General features: G+C 45.2%; 1 protein-coding gene across 1 annotated transcript; it reads right to left on the minus strand.

Moving 5' to 3' along the window:
- Window positions 1–1022: 1022 nt before the first annotated feature.
- LOC115105555 (receptor-interacting serine/threonine-protein kinase 4-like) lies at window positions 1023–18845 on the minus strand. The gene is made up of 8 exons (XM_029627731.2): window positions 18515–18845; window positions 7885–8176; window positions 6915–7063; window positions 6597–6646; window positions 5467–5625; window positions 5148–5254; window positions 4111–4351; window positions 1023–3904 (listed from the first exon to the last, which is right to left on the minus strand). The coding sequence occupies exons 1-8, from the start codon at window positions 18694–18696 to the stop codon at window positions 2598–2600; spliced, it is 2487 nt and encodes an 828-aa protein (XP_029483591.1). The 5' UTR covers window positions 18697–18845; the 3' UTR covers window positions 1023–2597.
- Window positions 18846–20078: the final 1233 nt, after the last annotated feature.

Below are 20078 nucleotides of genomic sequence, written 5' to 3' on the forward strand. Positions count from 1 at the left end.
TCATCTCTGTCTAGTGTGTGACATGAGACAAATGAGCTCCTCAGCCATGCTGGACACCACTTCCACGCAGATGCAGGCTCCATACATGTGGCCTCAGCAGCCCAAGGGGTCATGGGTCCACAGTCATTCCCAGGTGTATTACCCACAGACATGGACAGGGAGGACCCAGGGCTACCTATCCCATTCTGCCACCCAGGCCCAACGGGTGTCTGCCCAGTACATGCACAGTGCGCTCTACTGGCTGCCTCAACACCAAGACCAGCGTGCCACACAGTGGAGGCCTGAGTCAAACAGGATGGCCTACCAGGCTAGGGTCCCCTGGTCCTACAGGCAACACCTCACAGGAGGGCCCATGGATGCTAGGATGTACCCTATCTTCTCCACAGAGCCCCAACAAGCCCCCACTGGCCTCCTCCCTCAGGCCGGAGACAGCAGCACTCACCTGGCCCCTCACCATCAGCTTGGAGGTCACTTCCAGGCAGGCTCCAACCACCCTCTGTTCGAGTTCCAGAGCTATAGCCTCAGGGCTGCAAGAGTCTCCCAGGCCTCCCTGACCCAGGTCACCGGCCCCAGCCTGTCCCTGCAGGGGTTAGGCGATAGTTCCCTGCCTGCAGTCACCTCTCTGGAGGAGGCTATGAAGATTTTCCACTGTGAGTCTGAGGAACCCAGCCAGCAGGCTGAGGTTGGGCTGAGTGTTCTGGTGCCACAGGGAGTGTTGTCCAGCCCCACCCAAGAGGATTCAGCCAGGGGTCAGTGTCCCTCCACCCTGGATCACTCCCTGGACCAGGAGGACCTAGAGGCCTGTATGCAGCGCCTGCTGAAGTCGCAGGGATCAGAGGGGTCTGTGGGCATAACCGCAGCAGGGGAGTCTGGCATGGAGTTCTTCTATGAGGTAGACAGCCTGGGCAGCCTGTGTGACCTCCAGTTGTTTGGACAGTGTGTGTCCAGCAGCAACACAGAGGAGGGCAGTGTCAACAACATGGATAACTGAAATAACCACATCTTTTAGCCTTATTTTCATGTTCATTCATTATTTATTTTTTTATTACCAAAGCATTATCATTAAAAATGGATTGTTGAAAAATCTTAAGGACTCATGACTGCTTCATTACTGAACTACCAAGTACTCTAGATGATATATTTGAGTGTGAAAATGTTCTGCACATTGTCACAATCAGAAGATGTAGAGATGAGGGCCATTAAGAGGGAGCAATGAGTCATAGCAGTGTGTGTTATTCTCATGAGAGGCATAGAGAGTCAAATCCATTTAAATGCTCTACTTACTTATTCATCAAACACTACAAGGGTGGCACAGTGCAATTATAGGGAGTGTACTTGGATAACAAGCTACTGTGTAAAGTATGTAGAAAGGGTACAGTGAAGGAACATAATAGAATGCCATGATAAGTGAGGCGGAAGATTGCTGTTACTCAATCTTTCCCAGATTGAGTAACGGAGGTTCCACACCACTGAGGCTTTTGTAGGATCACGCAGGAACAGCTGACACACACAACACACACACACACACACACACACACACACACACACACACACACACACACACACCAAAGCCTCTGATTACACAGAACTCACCACTAAACCAGGGCAATTACAAGGCTCGCCGGAGCTCAGCTCAGGAGGGCTTCAGACTCGGGTCTCAAGAGGCCTAGCCCTGCAGGCATCAACATCAAGGATGGAACGTTGGTTTAGGAGTGATGAAAATGTTAAATGGTCTGAGGAATTAGCCAACAGCCTGGAAAGGCAGGTATGTTCCCCCCTCCTCACCCCACTCCCCTCCCACTAACCCACCTGCCTGGCCTGCGATCCCCCCCGAGGGCAGTTCCCATGGATGATGCCAAGTTGAGAATGCTCTGTAGGGTCTGGGGGAGAGGCAGGAATGATAAGAATAAAGCCGGCTGCAGATAGAGACATGTCCATTCTGCCTGGCAGTGAAGATGGCCATCATTCTTTCATTCACACATTTACAGGGGCACGTGGGTGGGTGGGTGCGCACACACACGCACGCACGCACACACACACACACACACACTTGTATTGACACTGTTGTTTTATTAGAGAATATAGCTTATGGACATGTTTAAACATACCAGCTACAGTAAGTCGATAGCAAAGGAAAACACAAATGGCATTCCACAGATAATGTCAACATTATTTTTTACTGGGGGCCATGAATGTGCATATGCAAAGTAGAAAAGCTACACTATTAAGGGAAAACATGACATGGAGTCTATATTTAACATAAAGGAACAAAGTGATTTATATGGGCTCATGGTTCTCTATACAGTATACATATTTACATTAAAACTTTCCTTCTCTGACAAGATACCAAAGTAATGAAGGGCGGTAACAGGGGCTTTGAGAGGCCCAAATAACCAAATAATCATAACATCTGGAAATGAATGATCAATCACAGACTGCCATAAAAATAAGACACAATCAAAATAGTATGTACAAAAAAAACTAATACAACTGCTGGTCTCTTTAGCTCGAGACACCTCTCCCATCACATCCAAGGGGAAGGGAATAGAAGAGATCCCTGACTGTTTCTAATTCCAGGACAGTTCTGTACAATCCAGTCACAGCGTGACTCCCTCCTCTGGACAGTCATTTCCTTCACGCTCCGTCAGTTTCAAGATTACAACCTTTCTCTGGAGACACTTGGCCAACGAGCTTGGCTGACAATCCAGAAGCTTTGGGTAGTCCTCTGCTGCTGGCTGCAGTGTGTCATGGGGGATAGAGTCCTGTGGTACTTCCTCTGGTAGGGGTATGGAGTCCTGTGGTACTTCTTGTGATACCTCCACCCCCTGGGCTAGAAGCATGCTGGTGATATCTGTGTAGCCTCCTCTCACAGCCAGGTGAAGAGGGGTGAGGCCCTGCTCGTCTGACAGACTGGCACCCTCAGGGCAGTGGACCAGAAGCTCTTTGAAGACCTCACAGTGCCCCCCTTCTGCAGCCAGGTGGCAGGGGGTACGCAGGTTTTGGTTGGTGCAGTAGGGGTCTGCCCCTTCCTCGATCAGCATCTTCACTGTGGGCAGGTGGCCACGCTGAGCAGCGAGGTGAAGGGCGGTATGACCCTGGGTGGTCCGGGCCTGGATATCGGCATCATGCTTGACTAAGAGGCGAGAGGTGCTGGTGTGGCCCGTCTCAGCCGCCACATGCAGAGGGGTGTGGAGGCCCGTGGAGGTCACGTGGACGTCTGCCCCCAGCTCTATCAGGATCCTTGCCACCCTATACTGCCCCCTATGGGAGGCCATGTGCAGCGGGGTGCGGCCATCAGTGGTCTGCCCATCTACGTCCGCCCCGGCCTGCTTCACCAGCAATTTGACGATGCCCAGGTGGCCCTGCCAGGCAGCCAAGTGAAGCACCGTCCAGTCATCTCTGCCCTTCACATGGACGTCTGCCCCGCGGCTTAGCAGCACCCTGACCACGTTCTCCTGGCCATGCTGGCAGGCGATGTGTGCAGGTGTACGTCCCTGGGCGTCTGTCTCATTGATGGAGGCGCCGCGGTCCAGCAGTAGGCGGGTGATGGCCTCGTCCCCGTTCTGAGCAGCACAGTGCAGGGCTGTGTATTGGTCTTCGTCCCGGGCGTTGGCGTTGGTGCTCCGGCGGCCCAGCAGCAGCTCGGCCAGGCCCTTCAGGTGCTTCTCTGTGGCCAGGTGGAGGGGGGTGGAGCCGTGGGCATTGGCCAGGTTGGTGTTGGCATGGTTGAGGAGCAGGAACTTGACGGCCTCCTCGTTGGCCTGCGTGACGGCGTGGTGGAGCAGACTGTAGCCGCCCTCCAATAGGAGGTCCACGTCCTGAGGCTGCAGGATCTTCATCAGCTTGGACATGTCTTTGGTACGGATGGCGTCACACAGCTTCCTCCTCTGCACCTCCCCAGAGTCTAAACAACAAGGAGATAGAAGACACAGTATAGAGTCAGGGACAAAACCACAAAGAAATTATCCTAAAGTTAAAAGAGACATCTGCATGCTCCAGAAGTCATTCAGAACTGTACTACTTATGTAGGATATAACACCATGAGAAACAAGAATTCATGTCATCTGTTAAAGGAAAACATAGACAATGCCAAGGCACAACCATTCTTACCACAGGTATTCTCTTTCTCAAAGGAGAGGGTAATGGAGTCTTGAGAGGAAAAGGCAGAGTCTACAGAGGAGATTCCTGACAGTCTCTTGCTGGTGTTGTCTTTGCTGGGACAGCGGTCCTCCTTCAAATGGTCAAAGCTCCGAGATATCCCAGAGTCTACCTGGCTCAGCAGCTCTGATAGGCTGTAGTCTTTCTCTGGCAACATGGCAGACTTGGGCCTGACTGGCTTCTGCTCTTTATTCTGTTGGAGACACAGCTATGTTAGAAATACAATAACAAACTCCTTGGCTCTTTGACAACCTTTATGTTGACATGTTGTTAAAACATCTAGTTATGTAGCTATGTACACTACCATCCATAAGTTTGGGGTCACTTAGAAATGTCCTTGTTTTTTTCCCCATTAAAATAACATCAAATTGATCAGAAATACACTGTAGACATCGTTAAGCTGCCAGTTGAGTACTTGTGAGTCGTCTGTTTCGCAAACTAGACACTAATGTACTTTTCTCTTGCTCAGTTGTGCACCGGGGCCTCCCACTCCTCTTTCTATTCTGTTTAGAGCCAGTTTGCGCTGTTCTGTGAAGGGAGTAGTACACAGCGTTGTATGAGATCTTCAGTTTCTTGGCAATTTCTCGCATGGAATAGCCTTCATTTCTCAGAACAAGAATTGACTGACTAGTTTCAGAAGAAAGGTCTTTGTTTCTGGCCATTTTGAGCCTGTAATCAAACCCACAAATGCTGATGCTCCAGATACTCAACTAGTCTGATGAAGGCCAGTTTTATTGCTTCTTTAATCAGAACAACAGTTTTCAGCTGTGCTAACATAATTGCAAAAGGGTTTTCTAATGATCAATTAGCCTTTTAAAATGATAAACTTGAATTAGCTAACACAATGTGCCATTGGAACACAAGAGTGATGGTTGCTGATAATGGGCCTCTGTACACCTATGTAGATATTCCATTAAAATAAGCCATTTCGAGCTACAACAGTCATTTACAAGCAGGGGAATATAAGTGAATGGTATGTGTGGATCTACCTGGTCAGTGGTTAGTCCATTGCAATGGTTATTCTCAGGCATAGGAGTTTGGTTCTTAGACTCCTCTTGGGGTTTAGAACACAGCTCCTCGGCTTCTGATGTGATTTCTGCAGAAAGAAGACAGCAAAGGTCAGGTTTGATGTACAGAATAGCATCCCATGGTTTACATTTCACCATTTCAGAAAAATATATGTACAGTACATCATGACTTTGTGTATGTATTACTACACTTGAATTGTGTTCTTCCTGCTTTCAAGCCTCAAGATAAACACAAACACCTATCCCTTACAGGCATAGGCCCCATTGGATGTCTACTCACCCTGGAAGCTGGGTCTGGCATCAGGTAAGGAGGCCCAGCAGCGCTGCATGAGGCTCAGGAACCCCGTGCAGGCTTGGGGTCGACTCCGGGGCACAACATTGAGATCGGGACGCACCCCTCTCACCACCTTCACCATGATCTGCAGGATGTTGTTCTCCCCTGGAGGAAATAGAGGACATAAAGATACAATCAACACAACATATAAGACACATTGATACACTTCATTCATTTCTCTACTGTTCATATGATAACTCAGTCCAAAAGGTGTACCAGGCCCCATTATTCAAAAGACAAATTAGAGCCTGGATCATATCAATGAATTATGCCTTGATTGTGTGCTGGTGAAAGTATGGAAAAGCAACATAAACAAATGTCTAGGTAGGACCAATTCAGGTATGTACCCCTCATTATTATAATCTTTCTGTATGCTCAGATAAGGAAGGCATATAGATGTTTTGTTAGAGTGGTTGAGTTAAATGCCGGAAGACACATTTCAGTTGAAGGCATTCAGTTGTACAACTGACTAGGTGTCCCCTTTCCTTTCTCTCCCACACCAAGCCTGGAAAAACGTCTCAGACTTTCTTGGTCATGGTATCTTTGTTATTAGGCATTGGGATCAGCCAGAAAGCCAGTCAATGATTCAAAGTAAACAGAAGCAGTGGAGTTAAGCTCAGATCACCCTGGCTTCTTCTGTAGCTTTAATACCATTCAATAGAAGGATGAGGAACATGGGAGGAGGAGAGTGCTTTTCTAGGGCTTCATTATTGGCGGACACAGGTGCCGGTGCCAAGGATGTCAATGCCCTGAACAAGAGCTTTCAATTCAAAGGATATGCCTGGGGAATACACCTGTCAGCCTGCCTCCCTGGAATTCACCAGGTAAACACTCAACGGCACGGTCAATATGTGCACTGTGACTAAATGTCTGTTACCTTCACTTAGTGAGACGCAGGACGAACTAACATGGGTGGTCATGTCACAAGGAGTCTATACGCTTAATCACGGTCCAGGAACCAGGCCTTTTTGAGTTTAAGAAAGACTAGGAGTGAATCTTATCAGACAAGCCCTAAACGACCACAACATGTCACACCAATCCTCAACCCATCCATACATTTCCTCAACATGTCTCACCTTGGTAAGGTTTCTTCTGTGTGAGAATTCCCCAGATGACTATGGAAAAGCTGTAACAGGAAGGGAACAACAGGTCAGTAGCAAGGAATACTGATAAAGGTGATCAATGATTGAACTCACTATGTGTTGTCCAAGCATCATTTATAACTGATTAATATACATCCATTTCATATTCATAGTGATTAAAACCAATGTTGTGAAAACAAACAATGGAAGGGAGAATTGAAAAAAACAAACATCATGACTAAGCATTAAACAGACAACGTTCCACTCCTCTGACAGACAAGGGCAGAGAGAAGTGAAGGTGAAGAGGCTCACCTGTAGACGTCATGCTTAGTGTCTGATACCCTGTCCTTCTCGACGATGCTCTCCGGCGGCAGATAGGCGATAGTGCCACAGAACCCATCACGGCTGATTTCATCAACTCTGGATAGGCCGTTCCATCGGGCCAGACCAAAATCTGATATCTGAAGGGGAGATTGGAGATACAGAATATATCTTATTAAGACAAGAACCTACTTGACCTCTCCCTTTCCCATTTGTTGTCATGGCTATGGCTACCGATAACTAACTTTACCCTCAAGCTGATGGCTGAGCCCTTATTGTATTCTATGCATCCAGAGCCCTGATGAGGGTAGAGGCAGCCACGTCCTGTCCCATTCTGAGGGTGCTTCCCAGCCACGTCCTGTCCTAGCCTGTGGGTGCTCTACTTACCTCTCGTGTCAGGAGTTGAGGCCCTGTTTGACTGTGAGTTACATGTGTGGGCGAGCAGTTGAACACACACTCAGTCAGTGTTGGCAGAGTACTGTACTCAGCCTGTTAAGACAGGCCCAGGCTCCTTGTTTACATCAAGGTATTAAAACAGATGAGGTTCCCACCCATTTCTCCTCCACCTCCATTAGTCATCCAGTGGGAGGTAGGAGAGCAGGTGGGCTGGGAGGGAGACACCTTTCTGCCCGTAGCATGTGTGTGCAGCAGGGCGGCCGTTTAAAGCAAAATTAAAGTGAAAAAAAGATTTCCTCCCTCTATACATCTCAGCTGAAATTCACACCTGAGCAAATCCTATTAAAAGACATACCACATGAAAGCTCTTGAGTTTGGGCTGTTGTTTTAAAGACTCATATAATTTGGGTGAAAGTTTGCTAAATGCACACTATAAGGTCAAATCTGACTTTTCTATTGGACAGTGTATTGATTTGACATATTTATGTCTCAAATGTACAAGGACTGCCCACACAGTGCCCTTTGCGAACTCCAACGAACACACCAAGTAACTGTTGTGTCTCACCTTGACGTGGTAGTGTGCGTCCAGTAGGATGTTGGCAGGTTTAAGGTCCAGGTGCAGGAGGGGTGGGCTCATGCAGTGCAGGAAGTTCATTCCCACCGCCGTCTCGTGGATGATCCTGAACCGCAGCTCCCAGGGCAGAGGCTCAGCAGCCAGCAGGGTCTCCAGGGAGCCTGTCTCCATGTACTCCATCACCAGGCCCTGGGCGTCGCCACAGATCCCATACACTGGCAGGATGTAGCGGAACTTAGCCGCCTCCATCTTCTTAGCCTCCTCCAGCAGCTCTGCTCGCTCCCTACAGAGGACATGCTTGTCTGTTAACTTAGACTTCATCACACCAATTGGACATAAAACCCTCGCTGTCTGTTTAGACTGAACTACATAACTCATACACATAACAGTCATTTTAAATGTAGCTGTCTTCATAATTCTGCCCATCCGTCCCTCGATCCACAACAAATTCGTAAAATTTTGTTATTTTATCTTACTTACACAGGTCTTCAAAGGCTTGTTAAAATAGCAGCACTTGAAAAACCTTTTACCATCGACCCAAATTACACGAGGGAATACAAGGAGACAGCAAACTGAGACGCATGAGCTTTCCTATGCATTAACCTGTCTCTCTGACAGGTTAAATCACTGAACCCCTGCAGACATGACGCATTTATGGGACAGAGATTCTCCAAGTATGGCAGCCAGGCAGATCTGTCCCAGCGACATTCCTCAGAGAGCCTAAGAATCCATCTCGGTTCGGAGTTATGAACACAACAGACCTCTTGTTCTCTGTGCTCGTTGCTCAACCTTTGAACAATGATCTATTTATGACCTTTATCAGTGTTAGCCCGACTAGGCTAGCAGACTCAAACAGAGCCGTGTAGCCCATCACCACTGACCTCAGTATAGAGATCTAAAGAGAGGTGGCTTTGGGAAAAAACTTGGATAAACTGCTTAATCTCGTGAATAATGTGTGTGTATACGGTAGTGTCTTCACTACAAAGGCAATGAGCAACAACTTGGGATTTCAAAGGATTCATTCAATATTAAAATCAGCATGCTGATAAGATCTTAAAAAGTAAAAAGCTAAATAAACAATGTAGTGTAGTCTCTCTGTCACTAAGGCAACCATTTTTTATGTTTTGAGGGGGACAATTCCATGGGAATGAATTACGCTGAGACTCAATATACCAAACAAAAAACATTGATTTCAAAGTTTTTTTAAAACATACAACTCTATGCACAACCACTACTTTTAACCATTTCCACTGAAAAGTTTACAAAAACACATTTACAAGAAGAACTGTGCAGATACAAGTTTTGTAACAGAAAACTGAGGGAGATTTACCGTAAATCTGTTACCAAACTTTTGCGTATGTAAAGTTTTTCCAGTAAATGTTTCAAAAAAATAATAATTTACTGTGTACATTGTTCAAAGTGTCATGGTTTGTTAAACTTTGAAATCAATGTTTTTTGTTTGACATACATTTTGAAGTGAAAAATTGGAGCCACAGAGTAATTCAAAGTAATTCCGATATTGTGGAATTGCCAAGGGGTATATTACCATCATTCAAGTTCAATAAAAGTGTAAGCCATTTCATTAAATAAATCTGACAAGCATGACAAATCTGTGCAAATGTGTGGATTTAGGAGAGTGTTTTACACAAGAGACTTTTCTGTTTCCATCTACACGGCACCAGTGTCTAACTCACACCAACTCCTCACCCCGACCCCCCACAAAAAATATTTAAAAATACACTAATACTACCACTCGCACTTTACTTTTTCCCCACTTACTAGCTCTGACCTTGCTGATAGCTTTGAGGAAAAATGTACTTACAATGACTGTGATATGTGGTTGTCCCACCTAGCTATTTTAAGATGAATGCACTAATTGTTAATTGCTCTGGATTAGATTGCCTGCTAAATTACTGAAATCTAAAAAGTAAATTTCAGGCGGTCATTTCAATCAGCTCTTACACTAAAATGGCATTATCTTGATTTTCACAGTATTATTCCAACATCATAGTGTGGAAATATATATATATAACAAGTTTTTGAGACAGGTGGGTCCACCCCAAAGTGTTGCATGTCATGATGACACTCACATGTCTCCATCAATGAGAGAAGATTTGAAAGACAAGATGGCGGCATACACATTGTTGGATTACTTCATGGAGCTGGACACTGACATTTTAGAAGGTACATGTTTGGCCGAATCCAGAACAAAGGTAGTATCCCCAAGTTAAGGGTTTTATATATATTTCAACACTGAGGTTGGAATAATACTGTGAAATTGTGAAAATTATGATAATGGCATTTTAAGAGCTGTTTAAAAAGACTGCCTGAAATTTCAACCTGTTTTGGTGGGATAGAGTTTTGGCCTGCATGGTGATATCACCAGGCGGTAAATTAGTTAGACTAATAAGAAAGAGAGTTCCAAACCTCTTTGCCAATAACAGCTAGTTTTCAGTTTTCCCTTCCCCACAGTCCTAGCAAAATTATTGCTTGATAAATTGCTATTTGCTATGAAGCTTTGTGTATAAAAATATTTTTGACCATTTTAATTTAAAACAAACACAGTATTGTACTTAATTGTTACCCCCCCAAATAATTGGATATTCAGAAAAACAGTTGCATTGCACCTTTAAAGTTGGTTGAAAATTCTCTGTGCTATGCCAAACAGTACCTATCCTGTAATGGCTAATGGAGCATCACATTAGACCGTTACAATTCACTAGCTAGCTTTGAATCAGAGGAGTGTGTGGAGGCAGGGAGCAGGCAGGCAAATTACAGTTGATGTACTTTGCAGATGTTGAGAGAAGATAACATCTTTAGCTCAGGTTCAGTGGGTGCCATGAGTCTAGCTACTATTGATTGGAGAAGAATGTCAATGCTTGTCATTGGCAAAGCTAAAGAACTTCCTCCTTGTGCTTTGTATCCGACATATTTTTCTCTGTGAATGTTTTGCAAAAGCAATAGGGTAGAGAAGTGAGATAAATGGTCATAGGAAGTAACACAATCAAACACAAATAAAGGAGTCAATACACTCTGTTGTGTTTGTCTGCTAAAGGACGATTTCATGTATAAGTCAACCTGAGAATGCACAAATAAAGTTAGTAATTTCCAAATGAAACCACTTTCATAATTATCCTTAAGGTCTATATGTTGGAGTTCAGGCTTAGTAGGTGATTGCATGAATTCTGACCATTACAGAGTAGGTGGCCAAGTCTCAAAAAAGGCTTTGCAGTCAATGATATTTCACGACTTAGTTAATGAAGAATTATATCCCAAATTGAAGTGTCTTGAGTTTTGTTTTGCGTGTTCTACAGTCTTGTAAAGATAGAAGGTGACTGGGACAGGCAATGTAATATCCATAACCTTTTTAAGGAAAAGTTTAAAAAACAAACATGCACTACTACATCAGTTCATCTTGAAACTTTCCACGGCTGTGGATGTGATGGATATTGATGTATCATATCTTATCTTCAGAAGCTTGTGCATTCAACACATTTTGTCTGCTTGTTTCGGGATGTATTCTTCAGACTTGTACTGAAGCACTTATTGATATCTTGAAAATTGTGTGTTTCAGCTAAAATTCTCTTGGAAAATATATGTGGAAATGCATTTCTCATACATGGCAGTACTTTTTCAGATAGAAAGATGAGAAGAGTGTTTATCAACAACCTGTGAATAGTGCTGGACCCAGTTTGCAGTGACACACGTTAAGAACTTCCGGGTTGGAGCGAGCGGTCGCATCCGCACTCGGTCCGCAGGTAGTATTACATTTCATTACATTTCATTATAGTACAACGGTTTGATTTGTCTAATCTTAGCAATTTCTTCTTAGCTAGCTACATAGCCGTCTTTGTATCATAGATAATTGCGTAATTATCGTATTTCGTCGTCCTAACGCAGTCTACACTACTATCTGCCCAGCAGCTAGCCAGCTAGCTAACGTCCACCGTCTACCGATTAGCAGCACAACTATTACACTCAACTGAACGAATTGATTAGTGTAGTGTTAGCTAGCTACATAGTTGTCTTTGCTGTCTTCGTATCCAAGATAATTGTGTAGTTTAGAGTGTGTAGTTTTAGAGTGATTATCTTAATTTACCGAGGTTAGCTAGCCAGCTATTTGTCGTCCTTAACGTAGGAGACACTGCTAGCTAGCCAACAGCTAGCCAACGTCTACCGAACAGAACTTCCGCACTCAACAACCCGGTCGCATTTCGCTTCGCTCCACAGGTAGTATCACATTTTTCATTTCATTTCATTACAGTACAACGGCTTGATTTGTTTGATCGTAGCTAGCTACATAGCTAGCTACATAGCCGTCTTTGTATCAAAGATAATTGTGTAGTCTAGAGCGATTTCCTAGGTTAGCTAGCCAGCTATTGTCGTTCTTTTAACGCAAGCGTAACGTAATCAACACTGCTAGCTAGCCAGCTAGCCCCGAATAGCAGCACAGTAGAAACTATTACACTCAACGGAACGACTTGATTAGTGTAGTGTCAACAACGCAGCCACTGCCAGCTAGCCTACATAGTCAACAACGCAGCCACTGCCAGCTAGCCTACTTCAGCAGTACTGTATCATTTTAATCATTTTAGTCAATAAGATTCTTGCTACGTAAGCTTAACTTTCTGAACACTCGAGACGTGTAGTCCACTTGTCATTCCAATCTCCTTTGCATTAGCGTAGCCTCTTCTCTAGCCTGTCAACTATGTGTCTGTCTATCCCTGTTCTCTCCTCTCTGCACAGACCATACAAACACTCCACACCGCGTGGCCGCGGCCACCCTAATCTGGTGGTCACAGCGCACACGACCCACGTGGAGTTCCAGGTCTCCGGTAGCCTCTGGAACTGCCGATCTGCGGCCAACAAGGCAGAGTTCATCTCAGCCTATGCCTCCCTCCAGTCCCTCGACTTCTTGGCACTGACGGAAACATGGATCACCACAGACAACACTGCTACTCCTACTGCTCTCTCTTCGTCTGCCCACGTGTTCTCGCACACCCCGAGAGCTTCTGGTCAGCGGGGTGGTGGCACCGGGATCCTCATCTCTCCCAAGTGGTCATTCTCTCTTTCTCCCCTTACCCATCTGTCTATCGCCTCCTTTGAATTCCATGCTGTCACAGTTACCAGCCCTTTCAAGCTTAACATCCTTATCATTTATCGCCCTCCAGGTTCCCTCGGAGAGTTCATCAATGAGCTTGATGCCTTGATAAGCTCCTTTCCTGAGGACGGCTCACCTCTCACAGTTCTGGGCGACTTTAACCTCCCCACGTCTACCTTTGACTCATTCCTCTCTGCCTCCTTCTTTCCACTCCTCTCCTCTTTTGACCTCACCCTCTCACCTTCCCCCCTACTCACAAGGCAGGAAATACGCCGACCTCATCTTTACTAGATGCTGTTCTTCCACTAACCTCATTGCAACTCCCCTCCAAGTCTCCGACCACTACCCTGTATCCTTTTCCCTCTCGCTCTCATCCAACACTTCCCACACTGCCCCTACTCGGATGGTATCGCGCCGTCCCAACCTTCGCTCTCTCTCCCCGCTACTCTCTCCTCTTCCATCCTATCATCTCTTCCCTCTGCTCAAACCTTCTCCAACCTATCTCCTGATTCTGCCTCCTCAACCCTCCTCTCCTCCCTTTCTGCATCCTTTGACTCTCTATGTCCCCTATCCTCCAGGCCGGCTCGGTCCTCCCCTCCCGCTCCGTGGCTCGACGACTCATTGCGAGCTCACAGAACAGGGCTCCGGGCAGCCGAGCGGAAATGGAGGAAAACTCGCCTCCCTGCGGACCTGGCATCCTTTCACTCCCTCCTCTCTACATTTTCCTCTTCTCTCTCTGCTGCTAAAGCCACTTTCTACCACTCTAAATTCCAAGCATCTGCCTCTAACCCTAGGAAGCTCTTTGCCACCTTCTCCTCCCTCCTGAATCCTCCCCCCCTCCTCCCTCTCTGCAGATGACTTCGTCAACCATTTTGAAAAGAAGGTCGACGACATCCGATCCTCGTTTGCTAAGTCAAACGACACCGCTGGTTCTGCTCACACTGCCCTACCCTGTGCTCTGACCTCTTTCTCCCCTCTCTCTCCAGATGAAATCTCGCGTCTTGTGACGGCCGGCCGCCCAACAACCTGCCCGCTTGACCCTATCCCCTCCTCTCTTCTCCAGACCATTTCCGGAGACCTTCTCCCTTACCTCACCTCGCTCATCAACTCATCCCTGACCGCTGGCTACGTCCCTTCCGTCTTCAAGAGAGCGAGAGTTGCACCCCTTCTGAAAAAACCTACACTCGATCCCTCCGATGTCAACAACTACAGACCAGTATCCCTTCTTTCTTTTCTCTCAAACTCTTGAACGTGCCGTCCTTGGCCAGCTCTCCCGCTATCTCTCTCAGAATGGCCTTCTTGATCCAAATCAGTCAGGTTTCAAGACTAGTCATTCAACTGAGACTGCTCTTCTCTGTATCACGGAGGCGCTCCGCACTGCTAAAGCTAACTCTCTCTCCTCTGCTCTCATCCTTCTAGACCTATCGGCTGCCTTCGATACTGTGAACCATCAGATCCTCCTCTCCACCCTCTCCGAGTTGGGCATCTCCGGCGCGGCCCACGCTTGGATTGCGTCCTACCTGACAGGTCGCTCCTACCAGGTGGCGTGGCGAGAATCCGTCTCCACACCACGTGCTCTCACCACTGGTGTCCCCCAGGGCTCTGTTCTAGGCCCTCTCCTATTCTCGCTATACACCAAGTCACTTGGCTCTGTCATAACCTCACATGGTCTCTCCTATCATTGCTATGCAGACGACACACAATTAATCTTCTCCTTTCCCCCTTCTGATGACCAGGTGGCGAATCGCATCTCTGCATGTCTGGCAGACATATCAGTGTGGATGACGGATCACCACCTCAAGCTGAACCTCGGCAAGACGGAGCTGCTCTTCCTCCCGGGAAGGACTGCCCGTTCCATGATCTCGCCATCACGGTTGACAACTCCATTGTGTCCTCCTCCCAGAGCGCTAAGAACCTTGGCGTGATCCTGGACAACACCCTGTCGTTCTCAACTAACATCAAGGCGGTGGCCCGTTCCTGTAGGTTCATGCTCTACAACATCCGCAGAGTACGACCCTGCCTCACACAGGAAGCGGCGCAGGTCCTAATCCAGGCACTTGTCATCTCCCGTCTGGATTACTGCAACTCGCTGTTGGCTGGGCTCCCTGCCTGTGCCATTAAACCCCTACAACTCATCCAGAACGCCGCAGCCCGTCTGGTGTTCAACCTTCCCAAGTTCTCTCACGTCACCCCGCTCCTCCGCTCTCTCCACTGGCTTCCAGTTGAAGCTCGCATCCGCTACAAGACCATGGTGCTTGCCTACGGAGCTGTGAGGGGAACGGCACCTCAGTACCTCCAGGCTCTGATCAGGCCCTACACCCAAACAAGGGCACTGCGTTCATCCACCTCTGGCCTGCTCGCCTCCCTACCACTGAGGAAGTACAGTTCCCGCTCAGCCCAGTCAAAACTGTTCGCTGCTCTGGCCCCCCAATGGTGGAACAAACTCCCTCACGACGCCAGGACAGCGGAGTCAATCACCACCTTCCGGAGACACCTGAAACCCCACCTCTTTAAGGAATACCTAGGATAGGATAAAGTAATCCCTCTCACCCCCCCTTAAAAGATTTAGATGCACTACTGTTCCACTGGATGTCATAAGGTGAATGTACCAATTTGTAAGTCGCTCTGGATAAGAGCGTCTGCTTAATGACTTAAATGTAAATGTAAATGTTTCCCAAAAGCATCTTAAGGTTAAGTTCATCGTTAGAACCATAGGATTGAATTGTTTTATTTTATATAACCTTTATTTAACTAGGCAAGTCAGTTAAGAACAAATTCTTATTTATAATGACGGCCTACCCCGGCCAAACCCTGACGACGCTGAGCCAATTGTGCGCCGCCCTATGGGACTCCCAATCACAGCCGGATGTGATGCAGCCTGGATTTGAACCAGGGACTGCAGTGACACCTCTTGCACTGAGATGCAGTGCCTTAGACCGCTGAACTTAGCCTTAAGATGCTTTTGGGAAACTGAGCCTGCGTCTTTTTCAAGTGAAAGCCCCCCAAAATATACTGACTTCATCCAGTATCCAGAAATATGCATTTGCACTATAGGAACATGTATATTGTTTTATTATCATATTGTGTTACAATAGTTCTGAAAAAAATGTTTTATACAAAATTGTAATTAAACTGTTAATTTTGAAATGGTCTTGTATGATATTCAGACTACCTGTTATTGTCACGCCCTGACCTTAGCTATCTTTGTTTTCTTTAATATTTTGGTCTGGTCAGGGTGTGACTAGGGTGGGTATGTTTGTTTTTGCATTGTCTAGGGTTTTTTGTAAGTCTAGGTTTATGTAGGTCTATGGTGGCCTGAATTGGTTCCCAATCAGAGGCAGCTGTTTATCGTTGATGTACTTTGCAGATGTTGAGAGAAGATAACATATTTTGTGGATTCTTGGTCTATGTTTAGTTGCCTGTCTGCACTATGCATATTAGCTTCACGTTTTGTTGTTTTGATAGTTTGTTCAGTGTTCTTTTTTTAATTAAAGAAGAATGTACGCTTACCATGCTGCGCGTTGGTCTCCTCACTATGATGAACGTGACAGTTATAATGCAATCTTATCAACAAATTTTAGATTTTGATCAAGAAATCTGTAAGAAATGAATGTCTATTTCAGACTCTGTGGCATCCATAATGGAGAGTTTAACATCTATAGCGGTTGTTTTTCCTTTCCGAAGTAATAATTTAAAGTAATATTTTTTTAAATTAGCGTTTTTGTGTTCAGCTAAGCCTTTCCTTCGAAAATGCAATCCAAGGGGCACTATAGACACACACATCAAAAGTTTCATTTATATTATTGTGTCCATTCTGTGAGACATTTAAGTTGGGATGTTGCATGCTAATGTAACATCCATAACGCTGCCCTAAATAACTCAAATGTAATATACACTGAGTATACAAAACATTAAGAATTACCTTCCTAATATTGAGTTACCCCCCCCCCCTTTTGCTCTCAGAACAGCCTCAATTCATCAGGACATGGACTCTACAAGGTGTTGACAGCGTTCCACAGGGATGCTGGCCCATGTTAACTCCAATGCTTCCCACAGTTGTGTCAAGTTGGCTGGATATCCTTTGGGTGGTGGACCATTCTTGACACACACAGGAAACTGTTGAGCGTGAAAAACCCAGCCGCATTGCAGTTCTTGACACAAACCGGTGCGCCTGGCACCAACTACCATTCCCAGGCACTTAAATCTCTGAACAATTGGTGTCTCACTTGTCTCAAGGCTTAAAAATCCTTCTTTAACCTGTCTTCTTCCCTTCATCTAGTATGTCAAAGAAAGAACAGGTGTTCTTAATGTTTTGTACACTCAGTGTAAGTGTCTGACTAAATCTCTCAACAAATTGTCAACAGCAAAAAGTTCAGCCTGTGGTCTGTGGGTATATTGCCTCAAGTGAAATGAAGTTTAGGAGCAACCTGATCCAATCATTGTATTCAAAGCTGTAAAAGCTCTCAAAACGACAGAGGCCTCTTGAATACAATGTTCCCAACCTCCTTCTCTGACACCTTCAGAAACATTAACTTGATATGCCACCAAAAAAAAGTCAAATGCACGAATATTTCTCACTGCTGGTGAACGTAAATAACACTTGTTGTGCCAAAGGAATGAAAGGATATTGTACAGATTCATGAGATAATGTGTTGTAAATCATTTACACATCCACGCCGCTACATTTTGAAATCAAGTAGGAAAGGAATATTGAAAGTAAATTAAGACTTGGTAGTCCTCTTTGAGGCTCTCGGAGGGAGTTGGGTCAGGGTGGTGACATGGCATTCTACAGAGTGTTGTAAGAGAGGAAGGAGAGTACTAGCATAATGTTGAACTTTTCCCCCCAGCACACCATGTTACACGCACACACACACTTGGGACAACACCTGGCATAAAGGTCATACTACTTCTCATAATCATGAGTCAAAACAAACATCACCAAACTGAAGAAGAGGTTTACATTCCAGAGACATAGTGTAATGTCTGGCAGGGTCTCCTGGACAAAGGGCCAGGCATTAAAGTAAAGAAGACTGATCTGTTCATCGGAGCCAGCCGCCTTTGTGGCTGGCTCCGATAATTGTGGTGGTAATGCCACCAGGGGTGAAAGAGTCCTCTTTCCCACACTACAGCAGAGCACGAGAGTGTATCACGTAAAAATATCTAGTCAAACATTCACAGGTGTACTGCTCAAGGGCCTTCCATTGTAACCACATGTGAATGACTGCTAAGTGCTCACCTCAAAAACATCAACATTTACATAATAGAAATGTACCCCAATACATGTCCACCCTCCAGAACCCACAAGATAATGAGTCTGTGACATAAGGCAGACTAAGTTACCAGCATACGTCACACCCTCAGATAGATGAACAAACTCATAGAGAACTCCTGCTTTTTAGTCTGACGCCCACAGAGGTTATCAAACATATAACATGTCATCTAGGCTTAAATACTTTAAACAACATTCTTCATACCCCCACACACCATCAATCTCAGAATAAAAACAGCTGTCCAACATACTTGTCATCTACATGAAGGCAGGGCGGGCACTTGATAGCCAGCCATGTTTTCCACTGTACATGCCGGACTTTGTATACTTGTCCAAAGCCGCCCGAGCCGATCTTCTCCCAGCTCCCAAACTCAGAGGAATCAAAGGTTCTCAGCAGCCCCATATTCCCATGGGAAGGGTCCGGAACGTCCATATCAGTCTTTAGAAAGGCCCGAGTGGTGTTAAAATCCCCAAATCCTTATTTTTTCCCTCTCCAACACACATTCAGAAGAAGTAAACATACACACCTGCCTACCTACTGAGAGCTCCCTTCCTTGTTTTTCACCTCTTGCCTAACTCAATCTGGCCCCTCCTCTTCAGGTGAAAGAAGGGGAAGTGCCTATAGTTGTGACATCATTTCCTGGGTCTGGCCAGACAGACAGATAAGTCTTTCCAGGTAGCACGCCACTGACCAGGTTTATCATTAATCTAAGCCCCTGAACTCCAACTCTCTCATATTTCTGTCCAGAAAAAAATAGTATTTGTAAATAAGATGGAATTCAAGAACAGTGGAATGTTGTGATATCACCCAATACCTTTGTCCACCTGAGAACCCTAACACTACCAAAGACCCTGTAAATAAGCCGAGGAAACATTGGGAATATCCTTCAACAATGGTTGGTTACGTGATATTGCCCAGATGGCTCTGGTTTGGAATATGTGTTTATCTGGGAAGTATACTACCCTAATCATACGAGTTATACTACCAGGATAAATGTATCCAAAACCACAAGCCTTTTCATATACCTGCCCGATTCCTTTCCCGTTCACACTGAGTGTGAGAGATGCCAGTGACTCAGCAGGTGTCATACATATCAGCAAACATGAACAATGACTAAGTAGAGAAGACTTGTTTCTCAAAAAAGTACCTAATTGCCATATTTTCTTATTAAAGCTAACTTAATAGAAAATGACTCAAACGGAAGTCAGACAATAATTCTACTTGAGAAAGTCTAAGTATTTGGTTTTAAATATACTTAAGTATCAAAAGTAAATGTAATTGCTTAAATGCACTTAGTGCATTTCAAAAGTAAAAAAAAAGTAAAAGTACAAATAATTTCAAATTCCTTATATTTAATCAAACTAGAAGGCAACATTTTCTTTTATTTACAGATAGCCAGGACCACACTCCAACACTAGCACATAATATTGATAAGCACGTGAATTGGAACATTTTACTGTCCTGCGAAGCATTCAAAATGTAACAAATACTTTTGGGTGTCAGGGAAAATGTTTAGAGTAAAAAGTATATTATTTTCTTCAGGAATGTAGTGAAGTAAAAGTTGTCAAAAATATGAATAGTAAAGTACAGTTAGCCCAAAAAAACCAAGTAGTACTTTAGTCTTTTTACTTACAGTGAGGGAAAAAAGTATTTGATCCCCTGCTGATTTTGTACATTTGCCCACTAACAAAGAAATGATCAGTCTATAATTTTAATGGTAGGTTTATTTGAACAATGAGAGACAGAATAACAACAAAAACATCCAGAAAAACGCATGTCAAAAATGTTAGAAATTGATTTAGCATTTTAATGAG

The sequence above is a fragment of the Oncorhynchus nerka genome, linkage group LG22 (genome assembly GCF_034236695.1).
Source record: "Oncorhynchus nerka isolate Pitt River linkage group LG22, Oner_Uvic_2.0, whole genome shotgun sequence".
Lineage (NCBI taxonomy): Eukaryota > Metazoa > Chordata > Actinopteri > Salmoniformes > Salmonidae > Oncorhynchus > Oncorhynchus nerka.

Bases quoted from the DNA above. Each gene is read 5' to 3' on its own strand.
- LOC115105555 (XM_029627731.2), bottom strand. From the start codon at position 18,696: ATGGACGTTCCGGACCCTTCCCATGGGAATATGGGGCTGCTGAGAACC. The intron at 6,647-6,914 runs GTGAGCCTCTTC...TTCCTGTTACAG, and splicing joins ACTAAGCATGACGTCTACAG to CTTTTCCATAGTCATCTGGG. The intron at 5,255-5,466 runs GTGAGTAGACAT...TTCTTTCTGCAG, and splicing joins TGCCAGACCCAGCTTCCAGG to AAATCACATCAGAAGCCGAG.